Genomic DNA, 18,977 nt, shown 5'->3' with positions numbered 1-18,977 from the left:
CACTGTGGGGGCATATCTGGCACCGTGGGGGCATTTTTGGCACACTGGGGGCATTTCTGGCACACTGGGGGCAGATCTGGCACACTGGTGGCATATCTGGCACATTGGGGGCATATCTGGCACTGTGGGGGGCATTTCTGGCACTGTGGGGGCATTTCTGGCTCTGTAAGGGCATATCTGGCACTGTGGGGGCATATCTGGCACACTGGGGGCATTTATCTGGCATACTGGGGGCATTTATCTGGCACTGTGGGGGCATTTATCTGGCACTCTGGGGGCATATCTGGCACACGGGGCATATCTGGCACTGTGGGGGGCATATCTGGCACTGTGGGGGGCATATCTGGCTCTGTGGGGGCATATCTGACACTGTGGGGGCATATCTGGCACACTGGGGGCATTTATCTGGCACACTGAGGGCATTTATCTGGCACACTGGGGGCATTTCTGGTACATTTCTGGCTCTGTGGGGGCATATCTGGCTCTGTGGGGGCATTTATGTATTTGGCACACTGGGGGCATTTCTGGCACAGTGGGGGCATTTATCTGGCACTGTAGGGGCATTTATCTGGCACTGTGGGGTCATTTATCTGGCACTGTGGGCATTTATCTGGCACTGTGGGGGCATTTATCTGGCACTGTGGGGGCATTTATCTGGCACTGTGGGGGCATTTATCTGGCACTGTGGGGGCTTTTCTGTATCTGGCACTGTGGGGGCTTTTATCTGGCACTGTGGGGGCATTTATCTGGCACTGTGGGGGCATTTATCTGGCACTGTTGGGGCTTTTCTGTATCTACATATCTGGCACTGTGTGGCCATTTATGTATCTGGCATTGCTGGGGGGCATGTCATGTGTTGCTGGCACTGCTGGGGGGCATGTCATGTGTAGCTGGCACGGCTGGGGAGCATATCATTTAGTGTTCCCGCTAGGCGTTTGTGGCTAGGCAATGTGTCTAACGTGCTCTGCCTGGCGCAAAGTGTCTAACGTGCTCTGCCTGGCGCAAAGTGTCTAACGTGCTCTGCCTGGCGCAAAGTGTCTAACGTGCTCTGCCTGGCGCAAAGTGTCTAGGAGGTTCTACCTGGTGCAGTGTGTATTAACTGCACTACTGTGTGGTGTAATGCGAATTGCCACTATTATGTGGCCACGCACCTTCCCCACGAAGCAACGCCCCTAAATTTTTGCAGCGTGCCTTCGGCGCGCACTGTCCATGCTTTACCATGTAGGTAGATGAGCAACAAGCATTACAGTATGTACATCATTTTGCCCTCCTAACTTAAAAATGTGCCCTCCCTGCCCTAAAAAGTGAACACTATCGTGTAGCTGGCACTGCTGGGGGGCATATTGTGTGTAGCTGGCACTGCTGGGGGGCATATCATGTCTATCTGGCACTGCACATTGGTGGTCATTCCGAGTTGTTCGCTCGGTAAATTTTTTTGCATCGCAGCGATTTTCCGCTTAGTGCGCATGCGCAATGTCCGCACTGCGACTGCGCCAAGTAAATTTGCTATGCAGTTAGGAATTTTACTCACAGTTTTTTCTTCGTTCTGGTGATCGTAATGTGATTGACAGGAAGTGGGTGTTTCTGGGCGGAAACAGGCCGTTTTATGGGTGTGTGGGAAAAAACGCTACCGTTTCTGGGAAAAACGCGGGAGTGGCTGGAGAAACGGAGGAGTGTCTGGGCGAATGCTGGGTGTGTTTGTGACGTCAAACCAGGAACGACAAGCACTGAACTGATCGCAGATGCCGAGTAAGTCTCGAGCTACTCAGAAACTGCACAGAGATGTATTTTCGCAATAATGCAAATCTTTCGTTCGCAATTTTAAGAAGCTAAGATTCACTCCCAGTAGGCGGCGGCTTAGCGTGTGCAATGCTGCTAAAAGCAGCTTGCGAGCGAACAACTCGGAATGACCCCCATTGTGTATCTGGCACTATACTGGAGACATTGGGGTAAATTTACTAAGATTCGTATTTTCCCGTTTCAGGTCAAAGTTCAATCACGAATGACATCGAAAGTGTAAAACTGCAACTTTTTGAATTGATTACGACTAATTTACTAAGCTGTCGTATTCGGGTTTTTCTTTTGTTCCGATGTCGATGTCATTCGTGGTTTTTTTTCTATTTTTACGGCAGTGATTAGCAAAACACTGCCGACTTTTTTACAATGAATCTCGGCCGGATCTGTGTGATCCGTGCTGGGGTTCTTTTTTTTTGTTTTTTTAAAATTAAACACTGTCAAATATTTTAAAAAAAATTGCGTGGGGTCCCCCCTCCTAAGCATAACCAGCCTCGGGCTCTTTGAGCCGATCCTGGTTGCCGAAATATGGGGAAAAAAATGACAGGGGTTCCCCCATATTTAAGCAACCAGCATCGGGCTCTGCGCCTGGTCCTGGTTCCAAAAATACGGGGGACAAAAAGAGTAGGGGTCCCCCGTATTTTTAAAACCAGCACCGGGCTCCACTAGCTGGACAGATAATGCCACAGCCGGGGGTCACTTTTATATAGTGCCCTGCGGCCGTGGCATCAAAAATCCAACTAGTCACCCCTGGCCGGGGTACCCTGGGGGAGTGGGGACCCCTTCAATCAAGCGGTCCCCCCCCCCCCAGCCACCCAAGGGCCAGGGGTGAAGCCCGAGGCTGTCCCCCCCCATCCAATGGGCTGCGGATGGGGGGGCTGATAGCCTTTGTTGTAAAAGAAAAGATATTGTTTTTAGTAGCAGTACTACAAGTCCCAGCAAGCCTCCCCCGCATGCTGGTACTTGGAGAACCACAAGTACCAGCATGCGGCGGAAAAACGGGCCCGCTGGTACCTGTAGTACTACTACTAAAAAAATACCCCAAAAAACACAAGACACACACACCGTGAAAGTATAATTTTATTACATACATACACACATACATACATACATACTTACCTTATGTTCCCACGCAGGTCGGTCCTCTTCTCCAGTAGAATCCAAGGGGTACCTGTTGAAGAAATTATACTCACGAGATCCAGGGGTCCAGGGTCCTCGGGGAATCCAGGTGTAATCCACGTACTTGAAAAAAATAACAAAACGGACACCCGAGCTACGCACTAAAAGGGGACCCATGTTTGCACATGGATCCCCTTTTCCCGACTGCCAGAAACCCAATCTGACTGATGTCTAAGTGGGTTTCTACAGCCAATCAGGGAGTGCCACGTTGTAGCACTCTCCTGATCGGCTGTGTGCTCCTGTACTGAGTGACAGGCGGCACACGGCAGTGTTACAATGTAGCGCCTATGCGCTCCATTGTAACCAATGCTGGGAACTTTTTGCCCTGCGGTTGACCTAAAGTGACGTCACCGCTGAGCAGAAAGTTCCCAGCATTGGTTACAATGGAGCGCATAGGCGCTACCTTGTAACACTGCCGTGTGCCGCCTGTTACTCAGTACAGGAGCACACAGCCGATCAGGAGAGTGCTACAACGTGGCACTCCCTGATTGGCTGTAGAAACCCACTTAGACATCAGTCAGATTGGGTTTCTGGCAGTCGGGAAAAGGGGATCCATGTGCAAACATGGGTCCCCTTTTAGTGCGTGGCTCGGGTGTCCGTTTTGTTATTTTTTTCAAGTACGTGGATTACACCTGGATTCCCCGAGGACCCTGGACCCCTGGATCTTGTGAGTATAATTTCTTCAACAGGTACCCCTTGGATTCTACTGGAGAAGAGGACCGACCTGCGTGGGAACATAAGGTAAGTATGTATGTATGTGTGTATGTATGTAATAAAATTATACTTTCACGGTGTGTGTGTCTTGTGTTTTTTTGGGTATTTTTTTAGTAGTAGTACTACAGGTACCAGCGGGCCCGTTTTTCCGCCGCATGCTGGTACTTGTGGTTCTCCAAGTACCAGCATGCGGGGGAGGCTTGCTGGGACTTGTAGTACTGCTACTAAAAACAATATCTTTTCTTTTACAACAAAGGCTATCAGCCCCCCCCATCCGCAGCCCATTGGATGGGGGGGGACAGCCTCGGGCTTCACCCCTGGCCCTTGGGTGGCTGGGGGGGGGACCCCTTGATTGAAGGGGTCCCCACTCCCCCAGGGTACCCCGGCCAGGGGTGACTAGTTGGATTTTTGATGCCACGGCCGCAGGGCACTATATAAAAGTGACCCCCGGCTGTGGCATTATCTGTCCAGCTAGTGGAGCCCGGTGCCGGTTTTAAAAATACGGGGGACCCCTACTCTTTTTGTCCCCCGTATTTTTGGAACCAGGACCAGGCGCAGAGCCCGATGCTGGTTGCTTAAATATGGGGGAACCCCTGTCAATTTTTTCCCCATATTTCTGCAACCAGGATCGGCTCAAAGAGCCCGAGGCTGGTTATGCTTAGGAGGGGGGACCCCACGCAATTTTTTTTGAAAAAATAAGCACTTTCCCACCCCTTCCCACTGATATACATGCACGGATCTCATGGATCCGTGCATGCCTATCCAATCACGAATAAAAAAAAAAGGTCTGTTTTTTTTTAGCACTTTTTTACGAGTTGTAATTTTTCACGGCAGTGTTTGTTTTTTTTTTGCTTTGCACTTCTAAGTAAATGACCGAGATTGATACTTAAACAGCCGCGTTTTGACCGATGGTGTATTCATTCGTGATTTTTTTCCTAGGACTTCAAAATATTACGAATGCCCTCATCACTGCCGTGATTATTGCTTAGTAAATTACCGAGATGACACTTTGATGAAAAAACGGCATCTCGGTCAAAACCGGGAGCTTAGTAAATTTACCCCATTATGTGTATCTGACACTATACTGGAGACATTGGGATATATTTACTAAGGTCCCGATTTTGACCGAGATGCCGTTTTTTCATCAAAGTGTCATCTCGGTAATTTACTAAGCAATAATCACGGCAGTGATGAGGGCATTCGTAATATTTTGGAAGTCCTTGGAAAAAATCACGAATCAATACACCTTCGGTCAAATACGCCTGCAATTTGCTAGAAATCGGGAATTTACTAAAAAGTGCAAAACACAAACACTGCCGACAATAGCCAAACACTGCCGTGATAAAATACAAATCGTGAAAAAGTGCTAAAAAAAAACAGACCTGCTTTTTTATCCCGTGTTTGTATAGGCATGCACGGATCCATGAGATCCGTGCATGTTTTTCAGTGGGAAGGGGGGGGAAATGTTCTAAATTTTCGGAAAAAAAATTGCGTGGGGTCCCCCCTCCTAAGGCAAACCAGCCTCGGGCTCTTTGAGCCGATCCTGGTTGCAGAAATATGGGGGAAAAATGGACAGGGGTTCCCCCATATTTAAGCAACCAGCATCAGGCTCTGCACCTGGTCCTGGTTCCAAAAATACGGGGGACAAAAAGCGTAGGGGTCCCCCGTATTTTTAAAACCAGCACCGGGCTCCACTAGCTGGACAGATAATGCCACAGCCGGGGGTCACTTTTATACCGTGCCCTGCGGCCGTGGCATCAAATATCCAACTAGTCACCCCTGGCCGGGGTACCCTGGGGGAGTGGGAACCCCTTCAATCAAGGGGTTCCCCCCCCCCCAGCCACCCAAGGGCCAGGGGTGAAGCCCGAGGCTGTCCCCCCCATCCAATGGGCTGCGGATGGGGGGCTGATAGCCTTTGTTGATAGTTATGAATATTGTTTTTAGTAGCAGTACTACAAGTCCCAGCAAGCCTCCCCGCAAGCTGGTACTTGGAGAACCACAAGTACCAGCATGCGGCGGAAAAACTTGGCCGCTGGTACCTGTAGAACTACTACTAAAAAAATACCCCAAAAATGACAAGACACACACACACACACCTTGAAAGTAAAGTTTTAATACATCCATCCACACAAACATATACACATACTTACCTTATGTTCACACGCAGGTCGGTCCTCTTGTCCAGTAGAATCCATGGGGTACCTGTTGAAAAAATTATACTCACAAAATCCAGTGTAGATCGGTCCTCTTCAAATCCATTTGTAATCCACGTACTTGAGAAAATAAAAAAACGGAGTCCCGTCCACGAACTGAAAGGGGCCCCATGTTTTCACATGGGACCCCTTTCCCCGAATGCCAGAAACCCACTCTGACTGATGTCTAAGTGGGTTTCTTCAGCCAATCAGGGAGCGCCACGTTGTGGCACCCTCCTGATTGGCTGTGTGCTCCTGTACTGACTGACAGGCAGCACACGGCAGTGTTGCAATGTAGCGCCTATGCGCTCCATTGTAACCAATGGTGGGAACTTTCTGCTCAGCGGTTGACCGAAAGTGACCTCACCGCTGAGCAGAAAGTTCCCACCATTGGTTACAATGGAGCGCATAGGCGCTACATTGTAACACTGCCGTGTGCCGCCTGTCAGTCAGTACAGGAGCACACAGCCGATCAGGAGGGTGCTATAACGTGGCGCTCCTTGATTGGCTGAAGAAACCCACTTAGACAGAAGTCAGAGTGGGTTTCTGGCATCCGGGGAAAGGGGTCCCATGTGAAAACATGGGGCCCCTTTCAGTTCGTGGTCGGGACTCCGTTTTTTTATTTTCTCAAGTACGTGGATTACAAATGGATTTGAAGAGGACCGATCTACACTGGATTTTGTGAGTATAATTTTTTCAACAGGTACCCCATGGATTCTACTGGACAAGAGGACCGACCTGCGTGTGAACATAAGGTAAGTATGTGTATATGTTTGCGTGGATGGATGTATTAAAACTTTACTTTCAAGGTGTGTGTGTCTTGTAATTTTTGGGGTATTTTTTTAGTAGTAGTTCTACAGGTACCAGCAGCCAAGTTTTTCCGCCGCATGCTGGTACTTGTGGTTCTCCAAGTACCAGCTTGCGGGGGAGACTTGCTGGGACTTGTAGTACTGCTACTAAAAACAATATTCATAACTATCAACAAAGGCTATCAGCTCCCCATCCGCAGCCCATTGGATGGGGGGGACAGCCTCGGGCTTCACCCCTGGCCCTTGGGTGGCTGGGGGGGGGGACCCCTTGATTGAAGGGGTTCCCACTCCCCCAGGGTACCCCGGCCAGGGGTGACTAGTTGGATATTTGATGCCACGGCCGCAGGGCACGGTATAAAAGTGACCCCCGGCTGTGGCATTACCTGTCCAGCTAGTGGAGCCCGGTGCTGGTTTTAAAAATACGGGGGACCCCTACGCTTTTTGTCCCCCGTATTTTTGGAACCAGGACCAGGCGCAGAGCCCGATGCTGGTTGCTTAAATATGGGGGAACCCCTGTCCATTTTTTTCCCATATTTCTGCAACCAGGATCGGCTCAAAGAGCCCGAGGCTGGTTTGCCTTAGGAGGGGGGACCCCACGCAATTTTTTTTTAACATTTAAACTTTATTTATTTTTTAAACAAAGTGCACAATGAAGCCCAGCACGGATCTCTCAGATCTGGCCGAGATTCATTGTATTAAAGTCGCAGTGTTTTACAAGTCACTCACGTAAAACACTGCCTAAAAAAACGAATGACATCGACATCGGAAAACCCGAAAATGCAGAATACGGCAGCTCAGTAAATTAGTCGTAATCAATTCAAAAAGTTGCATATTTACACTTTCGATGTCATTCGTGATTGAACTTTGACCTCAAACGGGAAAACACGAATCTTAGTAAATTTACCCCATTGTGTGTAAGGAACACTACTGTGGCTGTTATGTGTAAGGCTGCTAATTGTGTGCGTAGAGGGGGTGTGAAAACATATTTATTTATAGTCTAATAATATGAAGTTATGAGGCCACGCCCACTTTCCAATAGGCCACGCCCGCTTTTCCTGGAGAGCGCGTGCATGGGGGGGGGGGGGGGGGGGGGTTTGCGCTTTTACATGTTTTCGCTCAGGGTGCTAGTAGGCCTGGAGCCGACCCTGCTCTTGGGAATCAGAAACTTTTTGTCAGGATTTTCCCACATTTTTTCAAAAAAAGTATTCAGTTCATGAGAGGGCGGAAATGTTACCTCAGGTTTCTTTCCCTTATACATACAGACCCTAGTATCAAGGACAGCAGGGTCCTAACACGTCTTTTATTGCCACAATCGTGTACTGAATGTTTTTTGCCAATTTTGGGTCTAATCTGGCATCACTATAGTCGACACTGGAGTCAGTGTCCGTGTCGGTATCTGTGTCTGCCAACTGAGCAAATAAACGTTTATGTGACCCCGAGGGGGTCTGGACCTGTGATAACACATCCTCCACAGATTTCTTCCATGCCTGGTTCTGAAATTCAGATTTATCCAATCTCTTATTAATAAGAGCCACATTAGCATTCAAGGCATTCAACACATTTACCCAATCAGGAGTCGGCGGTGCCGACAGGGTCACTCCCACAGCCGTTTCTGTCCCTAACACAGTCTCCTCCGACACACGTGTACCGACACCCACAGACACACAGGACAAACAGGGGACAGACCCACAGTAAAGCCTGTCAGAGAAACACAGAGGGAGTTTGCCAGCTCACAACCCAGCGCTCAATCCCAGATCTGAAACTTTAATATATAAAGCCCCAGACCAGTAGCGCTTTTATATTTGCATCAAATTATGTGCCCCGCCCCCCCCTGCCGTTTTGCACCCTGTTACTTGTACAGCAGTGTTTGGAGGAGAGGACCAGCGTCTCTGCAGCTATTGTGAAGAGAAAATGGCGCTGGTGAGAGCTGTGAGGGCTAAGCCCCGCCCCCTTAATGGCGCGCTTCAGCCCCGCTATATTTTTAATATATTATACTGGCGGGGGTTCGGATTTTGTGCCCAGGCACTATATTCCACTTTTGCCAGCCTGAAAATGAGGATTTTATGCTGCCCAGGGCGCCCATCCCCCGCGCCCTGCACCCTGTAGTGCCGCTGTGTGTGTGGGAGCATGGCGTGCAGCGCGATCGCTGTGCGGTACCTCAGAAAGCTGTCACTGAAGTCTTCTATCTTCTTCTACTCACCTGTCTTCTGACTTTTGGCTCTGCAAGGGGGGTGACGGCGGGCTCTGGGAGTGAACCCCTAGGCGTACCTAGTGTTCCAAACCCTCAGGAGCTAATGGTGTCCTGTAGCCAAGAAGCAGAGCCTTTAAACTCATTAGAAGTAGGTCTGACTTCTCCCCCCTAAGTCCCACGATGCAGGGAGACCGTTGCCAGCAGCCTCCCTGAAAATAAAAAACCTAACAAAGTCTTTTCAGAGAAACTCAGTAGAGCTCCCCTGTGTGTGACAAGTCTCCCTGGGCACAATTTTAAAGTCTGGAGTCTGGAGGAGGGGCATAGAGGGAGGAGCCAGTTCACACCCCTTCAAAGTCTTAAAGTGCCCATGTCTCCTGCGGATCCCGTCTATATCCCATGGTTCTTGAAGTGTCCCCAGCATCCTCTAGGACGTATGAGAAATTATAGTTGTACAAGAGAATTAAAACAAGATAAATAATGTTTTTATTATTTAGATACATAATGACTGTTATGAGGATATGGGAACACACCCTAAATCAGTCCTGGCCAACCTGTGGGTCTCCAGCTGTTGTGAAACTACAAGTCCCAGCATACCCAGTCACAGTTTAGCTACTCTGGAATGCAAAATTTGTTTCAAGGCATGCTGGGATTTGTAGTTTCACAACAGCTGGCGAGCCACAGGATGGCCAGGCCTGCCCTAAAGTGTTTAGTGACCCATATTTTAGGTTGAACCCCATCGGTTAAGTAGCCTCCTAATGTAAGGTAGTACCATTCTTAACCAGCAATACATGGGAAAAGTACCATCTATGTAATTGAAGTACTCTGTCCATACATCGTATAAACTAGATAAAGCTTAGGTACTGTATTATTACAAAATGTCAGCACATTATTATAGTAATAGATTCATGTTACTTATACACTGCTCAAAAAAATCAAGGGAACACTAAATTAACTCATCCTAGATCTGAATGAATTAAATATTCTTATTAAATACTTTGTTCTTTACATAGTTGAATGTGCTGACAACAAAATCACAAAAAAATTATCAATGGAAATCAAATTTATTAACCCATGGAGGTCTGGATTTGGAGTCACCCTCAAAATTAAAGTGGAAAAACACACTACATGCTGATCCAACTTTGATGTAATGTCCTTAAAACAAGTCAAAATGAGGCTCAGTAGTGTGTGTGGCCTCCACGTCCCTGTATGACCTCCCTACAACGCCTGGGCATGCTCCTGATGAGGTGGCGGATGGTCTCCTGAGGGATCTCCTCCCAGACCTGGACTAAAGCATCCGCCAACTCCTGGACAGTCTGTGGTGCAACGTAGCATTGGTGGATGGAGCGAGACATGATGTCCCTGATGTGCTCAATTGGATTCAGGTCTGGGGAACGGGTGGGCCAGTCCATAGCATCATTCCCTTCGTCTTGCAGGAACTGCTGACACACTCCAGCTACATGAGGTCTAGCATTGTCTTGCATTAGGAGGAACCCAGGGCCAACCGCACCAGCATATGGTCTCACAAGGGGTCTGAGGATCTCATCTCAGTACCTAATGGCAGTCAGGCTACCTCTGGCGAGCACATGGAGGGCTGTGCGGCCCCCCAAAGAAATGCCACCCCACACCATTACTGACCCACTGCCAAACCGGTCATGCTGGAGGATGTTGCAGGTAGCAGAACGTTCTCCTTGGCGTCTCCAGACTCTGTCACGTCTGTCACATGTGCTCAGTGAGAACCTGCTTTCATCTGTGAAGAGCACAGGGCACCAGTGGCGAATTTGCCAATCTTGGTGTTCTCTGGCAAATGCCAAACGTCCTGCACGGTGTTGGGCTGTAAGCACAACCCCCACCTGTGGACGTCGGGCCCTCATACCACCCTCATGGAGTCTGTTTCTGATCATTTGAGTAGACACATGCACATTTGTGGCTTGCTGGAGGTCATTTTGCAGGGCTCTGGCAGTGCTACTCCTGTTCCTCCTTACACAAAGGCAGAGGTAGCGGGTCCTGCTGCTAGGTTGTTGCCCTCCTACGGCCTCCTCCACATCTTCTGATGTACTGGCCTGTCTCCTGGTAGCGCCTCCATGCTCTGGACACTACGCTGACAGACACAGAAAACCTTCTTGCCACAGCTCACATTGATGTGTAATCCTGGATGAGCTGCACTACCTGAGCCACTTGTGTGGATTGTAGGGAGGTCATACAGGCACGTGGAGGCCACACACACTACTGAGCCTCATTTTGACTTGTTTTAAGGACATTACATCAAAGTTGGATCAGCCTGTAGTGTGTTTTTCCACTTTAATTTTGAGGGTGACTCCAAATCCAGACCTCCATGGGTTAATAAATTTGATTTCCATTGATAATTTTTGTGTGATTTTGTTGTCAGCACATTCAACTATGTAAAGAACAAAGTATTTAATAAGAATATTTCATTCATTCAGATCTAGGATGTTATTTTAGTGTTCCCTTTATTTTTTTGAGCAGTGTATTATATATGACTTTACCTTGTAACCTTGGGGCTCTTGGTTTGGGATGTACCAAGCAATTGTAGTATATTCTGGCACTTACAGCACCGATACTATTCACATATGTACTAACATATGTGGGTTTTACAGCATTTTCCTGTTAGTACATCCCGCTGGGATGTAGTCATGGGAAAATAAGGTTAAAACCCTGTTTTTCGATCGTATCCCTCTGACAGCACCGAAGCAGAAAGAAGCCCCTAGGCTTCTATAGGGCAACTTCAGCTGCATCCGGGTCTTAGTACATGCAGGAAATGCATTAAAACCCCCAAAACATTTCCCGTATGTACTAAGACCACGACCATGAGTTTCTGATGTGGATGGTAATGCTGGTATGTACATATGGAAAAATGCTGTAAAAACCCTGTTTTCGAGATTTTTTCACATTTCCCGTATGCAATAAAACCCAAACACTGGGTTTTTGATGTGGAGGATAATGCCAGGATGTACTAACAGGAAAATGCGGTAAAAACCCAGTTTTCAGGGCTTTACCACATTTCCCATATTTACTAAGACCTGGATGCTGTGTTTCAAAAGCTGGCGTTACCCTACGGAAGCCTATGGGCTTTTTTTCTGCATCAGTGCTGTCAGAGGATCTCTCCTAGCATCCTTTGCAGCCGCCATGTCACTCTGTGCATGTGCAGAGCGACTCCCGGGTCATAAACCTGGGACCCCAAAGGGTAGCTCTTATCAGGAGAGCTGCCCTTTATGATACTAAATGCATATGTTAGAACATATGTGATTAGTAACGACACGGTAAGTCGCGGGATGTTACTCAATTGCTTGATACATCCGGTCCCTTGTCTTTATAACTTCCATCTCCTCTTCTGGGTACTTTTCTCTCTTGCTCATGTCTTATGTGTTCTTAATTCATTATTACGTTTCTAGCTCTTGCAGGAAATTCATATCTACTGAGTGTAGGCCCACCACCATATATAAATAGGAGTTTCATTGAGTTTGCTTTTGAATTAAAGTGGAATGATAGTTGTATTAGGTATATTAAACCTAAAAACCAGATGAGAATTAAATTAATTAAAATGAATAAATAAATCATCTTTTTTCATCTACACACCTACAGAGAGAAGCGGAGATTGTGCAGGAGTAACATTTTCATATGAGGACTGAAGACTGGGACATTTATTGTCTCCACTATACAAGCACAAGGATGATGTACCACAAAGAGTTCTTAAAATGATTCCAACCTATGTTTCTTTACTCGTATGGCTTTTTATGAAAACCCCTCACCTACATACAAGTATTTCCATGAATACTACTACTACTACGCTTCTATATTTCTATTTTTCCATCCTATACAATCTGGCCACAAACAGCAATCTTCTCAGCGCTTATATTACAACTAGAACAAAGTGGCCCAGGATGCTGCATGTAGGGGGATCCAGTTGAGCAAGATGAAATGTGAAAGAGTTAAGATGCATACACACGGTGAGATCCTTGCTATGCCTGATTTTGACTATGCAATTTCCCTTGAACTCCCTCAGAGCCCAGATTTTGACTGTCTGTACTTACGATTTTGACTAAGTGCCAATTTAGACTATACTTTGTACTAGATAGTACACTAGATAGTCAAGATAGACTGTGCAGACAAGTCAATCTAGCCTTGTGATACCTACCCTACGGTAGTGCGCATCACACCATGCGATATCCACTAACTTTCCTTGCGATTTTGACTATATCGTCAAAATAGAAAGGATATATCTCACCGTGTGTACACACCTTAAGATCTGTACTGATTTTAGTTCCGCCTGGCTGGAAATGCAGTAATCTAGTAACCATAATAGCTAAGAGTGTGTTTGGTCGGCACCTGGCAACAATAATTGGGCCCAATGGAATCATTTAAATGGTTGAATGATAATGTCAAACTTCCAGACCTAAATTATGGGCAACTAAGTATTTTTGATAATATACATATGTGACCTCATAATACTTTATGTAGATATTGCTGTGACAGGCACTAGACTGACTGTCCAGCTTCATCTACCCTATATGGTCCAGAAATCCTCAATATTACATTGACCTTTTGACTGCATTCCGAAGTGGTACATTTTGAACGTGTGTTATAAAAAATAAAAATTGCCAAAGTACTATCTCCATGATGCTTGACTGTTTAACTGAAATCTAGAGGGTTAAAATGTAAATGAAGTTACAACATGGGCACAGATACCGTAGTTGCGATTTCAAATCAAGGCCATGATTCTAATGTGTACAGCAGCTATTTACTGCACATATATTGTTGTAGTTACCGACTGCCTAGAGCCAGGAACTGGCACTGTACCTGTAATTACCAACTGCCTGGAGCCAAGAGTTAGCAAAGTGACTGCATCCATTAATGAATAACCCCACACTCAACTATTACAATTGTTTTTTGCCTACATTACGTGTCAAATGTATCCCGCCTTTTAGATGATAAAGTTATTGGGCACCATTATCTTTACTTTCTATTTCATGTTACTGGAGATGATTCAGATCTGATCGTAGATGTGCTGAATTTAGCACATCTATGATCAGTTACTCAGACATGCGTGGGGACGTCCAGCACAGGGCTAGTCCGCACCGCATGTCTGGACTGGTCCTACCACCACAACTGCTAGGCGCCGGGGTCCGCTCGTCGGTGCGGCCCGGCGCCTAGCAACCAGGGACGCCGTGCGCGTACAGCCGCCGGCTCCCTGGCAACGCTAGACGCCGGGCGCATGGAGCCGCACGGACCCTAGCAACGGGGACGCCACTGGCGGACCGCGTTCCCCGTTGCTGGGTCCATTTAAATTAATAAGGGCACCTGTTTCCTGGCCGTGCAGCAAGGCAGCTGCACGGCATTTAGTCCAATCAGCCTCTAAACAGCTGATTGGAGGACTCCCTGTTAAGTACACTCCCAGGGCTTCTCACAGACGCCAGTAATAGCTTCCTGCATGCTGTATCTGTTTGCTGAGAGTGTTTCCAGTCTTGCTGTACCCGGTCGTTCCTGTCCTCAGTTGTCCTGTACTCGGAAGTCGTCATCTGTTCCTGGAGTCCTGACTGAGCACCTTTAAACATCCAGTGGTGTTCGTGAGTCACGGCGTAGCCGTGTGTTGCGGCTTGGCCGCTTTATTACTTATTATTTATTATTTGTGTTTCGGAGCTTTTGCGGAGGATTCCGCTCCCACAGATCCACTCTGGTATCCAGCGGTGCTGGGTAGGAGTAACGGACTAGTGGATTTTGGTTGTCCTTTTATCTGGCGGTTTTTCCGCGCATACTTCTGGTTTGGTTAGTTAGCTTGTTGCCCCTGGCCTGTTGTCAGTCAGAGGTCCTCTTGTCATCATCCTGCCTCGGATTTCCCTTTGTCTCTCACTAAGACCGGGGGGCACCGGAGTTGGGCAGACATAATCCGCCTTTCAAACGTGGCTGCCAGGGGCTCAAGAAACCATAGTCTCGCAAGGGATTTCCGATAGCACGGGTGAGACAATAGAGTTAGGGCGCCAGGGGCAACTAGTCTTTCCAGCTCCCGTAACCAGCATTCCCTTCCAGTACTCTGGCCATTGCCATGAGATCTCCTCCGGTCAGGAGTACTGGAATCATAACAACAACCCCCCCCCGCACGGGTGCAAAGGGCTTCAGACTGTGATCGCTGCTGTTGCAGCGATCCAGTCTGAGTAACCCCCACTGTATATGTTGTCTTTATCACAATCCTCTCAATATATAGCATTCAGTACCCTGTTGGTGTCGTCTAAATAAAAGATAATTGTTGCCAGGGCATACCCAGAATTGGGGCACCCACCCCAATACTTCTAAAGAGACCCCTCCGCGGCAGTTCAGTTTATGCCTGATAGTAGTGCACAGTTCATTGTATGCCCCCTAGTAGTGACCTTGTTAATGATATACCTCACAGTAGTGCCCTTGTTCATTTTATGCCCCATAACATAGGCAAATACAGGGGGGGGGGGGGGGGGGTCCGGTTGCCCAAAAACCTCCCTTCTCTTGGCCAGTGGCTCAGATTATGGCCACAATAGCAATGCTATATAATACGATTATTAGAGCTGCTACCCCAACGTGCAGTTTAAGGGACAGGGCAGAGCTGCTGCACATTCCCAGTGGTAGCAGCTTCTTCCACCAAGTTTGCTGTGTGTGTGCATCTGAGCTCTCAATCAGTGCACTGGACCAGAGAGTAGCTGACAGAAAGAAGAGACAGGAGCCTTACCATGAGGTGGAAGAATGTGTGCTTAGAAAGTGCAGTTCTGTCTCCTACTGGTTCTATTATGTTTGTGCATTATATTATTTATTATGGGATGTTTAACTTTTCCCGACCACTTATTTTATTTATATTAGTTAAATATGTTTGATACAGCCTATACTATAGACCAGGGGTGTCAAACTCATGGCCTGTGGGCCCTAACGCATAACTTGCGGCCTGCGGGCAGGGGTCCTATTGCGGCCCATTGGCAGGTGTTAACTTGGGGCGGAACTGCGTCTCCAACATTTTGCTTCCGTTTACCCAACATTGCTGTCTGCACTGCCCACCGGCACCCATTACAGCTTTCCTGGCGCATGCGCAAAGCTGGCTGAGTGCCCGAGTGTTGCTGGGAAAGAGTGCCCATGCCACTCTATCGTTTCCTGTCCGGCAATACATGGGAGCAGCTGCGTGTGTACATGACGGGATCCTGGTGCTGTGTTCTGAATTGCTGGCTTCCTGTAAGTAATGTACAGTAGGCGGTGGCACGAGCTGCTGTGTGTATGTAGCATCAGCCAGCAGTGCAGGGTGGCAGTGGCTGGAGTCTCACGCTGCATGTACAGGGCTGTGTGTTGTGTGCTACACATTAATAGTCCTTACCTGTCAGGCAGGGCACTGGGAGCTGCAGCAGAAAATGCGGGCGCATACCCAGTACGGACATGCGCCAGCATCTTTTTCATATTTTTTGCGGTTCGATCACACACTGCAATCCAACCTAAATGAGGCCCTATGTCACATTACAGTGCCCTCCAGTTCAAATGTTGCCACATTACAGTGTCCCTTACCATTATAACAACCACTACACACTCCTCTCGCTGAAAATGTAATGCCACATAATTCAGGCTGGGCAATGGATCAGACAATGGTGGTCATTCCGAGTTGATCGCTCGCTAGCAGTTTTTAGCAGCCGTGCAGACGCTATGCCGCCTCCCACTGGGGGTGTATTTTAGCTTAGCAGAAGTGCGAACAAAAGGATCGCAGAGCGGCTACAAAGTTTTTTTGTGCAGTTTCTGAGTAGCTCAAAACCTACTCAGCGCTTGCGATCATTTCAGACTATTCAGTTTCTGTTTTGACGTCACAGACACGCCCTGCGTTCGTCCAGCCACGCCTGCATTTTTTCTGGCACGCATGCGTTTTTCCGAACACTCCCTGAAAACGGTCAGTTGACACCCAGAAACGCCCACTTCATGTCAATCACTCTGCGGCCAGCAGTGCGATTGAAAAGCTTTGCTAGACCTTGTAAGAAACTACATCGTTCGTTGTAATAGTATGTCGCGAGTGCGCATTGCGCCGCATGCGCTGAAGTGCCGTTTTTGGCCTCATCGCTGCACAGCGAGCGAATGCAGCTAGCGATCAACTCGGAATGACCACCAAAATGCTTAGCAGGCAAATCTGGGAAATTGGTTTGCAACTTTATAACTTGGGTCCAGGCCCCCCTAAACCTCTGGGGCCCAAAACAACCCCTTGCACCCACTGTAGTTACGCCCATGATTATAGAAATCAATGCAGTGACAGGCCATGCAATACAGACATCATTAGAGTGACTGCAATGCTGCACATTCAACGACTGCCATACCACATAGACAGCAAGCCAGTAATTGCCATAACGCACAGAGAGCATCTTATCATCTGCTGTATTGCACAGACAGCACACAGTAATAGTGACCACCATACCATACAGACTACACCTTTGAGATTGCAATACAGTACTGCTGGATAGTTGTGATCCGTCACTGCTAGCTGTGCATAGTCATGTCACATAACTACCAGGATCCGTAGCTGAGGTTGCCAAATGTGATGACATGCACCAGAAAATAGGATTTTAATACCTACCAGTAAATCCTTTTCTCCTAGTCCGTAGAGGATGCTGGGGACTCCAAAAGGACCATGGGGTATAGACGTGATCCGCAGGAGACATGGGCACACTATAAGTCCCTTTGAATGGGTGTGAACTGGCTCCTCCCTCTATGCCCCTCCTCCAGACCTCAGTTATAGGAACTGTACCCAGGGAGACGGACATTTCGAGGAAAAGGATTTTTGTTACACTACGGGTGAGACACATACCAGCTCACACCACAAACACACCATACAACTGGATTAGCAGGAATACCAGAGAACAGTATGAACGAAACAACAGCAACAAGCTGAACATAACCGATACACAACTTTCGTGTAATCGAAACAACAACTAACAACACAACTGCAAGTAACAGTCCGCACTGGGATGGGCGCCCAGCATCCTCTACGGACTAGGAGAAAAGGATTTACCGGTAGGTATTAAAATCCTATTTTCTCTTACGTCCTAGAGGATGCTGGGGACTCCAAAAGGACCATGGAGTCTATACCAAAGCTCCAGACCGGACGGGAGAGTGCGGACGACTCTGCAGCACCGATTGAGCAAACACGAGGTCCTCATCAGCCAGGGTATCAAACTTGTAGAACTTAGCAAAAGTGTTTGAACCCGACCACGTAGCTGCTCGGCAAAGTTGAAGTGCCGAGACCCCTCGGGCAGCCGCCCAAGATGGGCCTACCTTCCTGGTAGAATGGGCCTTCACTGACTTCGGCAACGGCAATCCAGCCGTAGAATGAGCGTGCTGAATCGTATTACAAATCCAGCGTGCAATAGTTTTCTTGGAAGCAGGATTTCCAATCTTGTTGGAAGCGTACAGGACAAACAGAGCCTCCGTTTTCCTAACCAGAGCCGTTCTGGCGACATAAATTTTCAAAGCTCTCACGACATCGAGAGATTTTGGCACCGTCACGGCATCCGAAGCCACAGGCACCACAACAGGTTGATTTATGTGAAACGAAGAAACCACCTTCGGCAGAAATTGTTGACGAGTCCTCAATTCCGCTCTATCCACATTGAAAATCAAATATGGGCTCTTGTGAGACAAAGCCGCCAATTCCGACACCCGTCTGGCGGACGCCAAGGCCAAAAGCATGACCACTTTCCAAGTGAGAAATTTCCACTCAACCTTTCGCAAAGGTTCAAACCAGTGAGACATAAGAAATTGCAACACCACGTCAAGATCCCACGGTGCCACGGGTGGCACAAACGGGTGGATGAATATGCAGCACTCCCTTCACGAAAGTCTGAACTTCAGGAAGGGCGGCCAATTCTTTTTGAAAGAAAACAGATAAAGCCGAAATCTGCACTTTAATGGAACCCAATTTCAGGCCTGCATCCACGCCTGCCTGCAAAAAAATGGAGGAAACGACCTAGCTGAAACTCCTCCGCCGGAGCTTTCTTGGCTTCGCACCACGACACATATTTTCTCCAAATACGGTGATAATGCTTCGCTGTGACCTCCTTTCTAGCCTTAAGGAGAGTGGGGATGACTTCCCCAGGAATA

At 47.9% G+C, this 18,977-nt stretch overlaps 1 protein-coding gene across 1 annotated transcript in view; it reads left to right on the top strand.

Moving 5' to 3' along the window:
- DCDC2B (doublecortin domain containing 2B) overlaps positions 1 to 13,503 on the top strand; it is a 94,110-nt gene extending 80,607 nt beyond the window's left edge. Inside the window, exon 10 of the mRNA XM_063954243.1 lies at positions 12,480 to 13,503. Within this exon, the coding sequence (XP_063810313.1) occupies positions 12,480 to 12,506 (27 nt within the window). The 3' untranslated portion in view covers positions 12,507 to 13,503. The remainder of the gene's footprint in view (positions 1 to 12,479) is intronic.
- The last annotated feature ends 5,474 nt before the right edge of the window (positions 13,504 to 18,977 follow it).

Source organism: Pseudophryne corroboree, chromosome 2, assembly GCF_028390025.1.
Source record: "Pseudophryne corroboree isolate aPseCor3 chromosome 2, aPseCor3.hap2, whole genome shotgun sequence".
Taxonomy (NCBI): Eukaryota; Metazoa; Chordata; class Amphibia; order Anura; family Myobatrachidae; genus Pseudophryne; species Pseudophryne corroboree.
The sequence above is the reverse complement of the archived record's forward strand: the minus strand, read 5'-3'. Positions and strand labels throughout refer to the sequence as shown.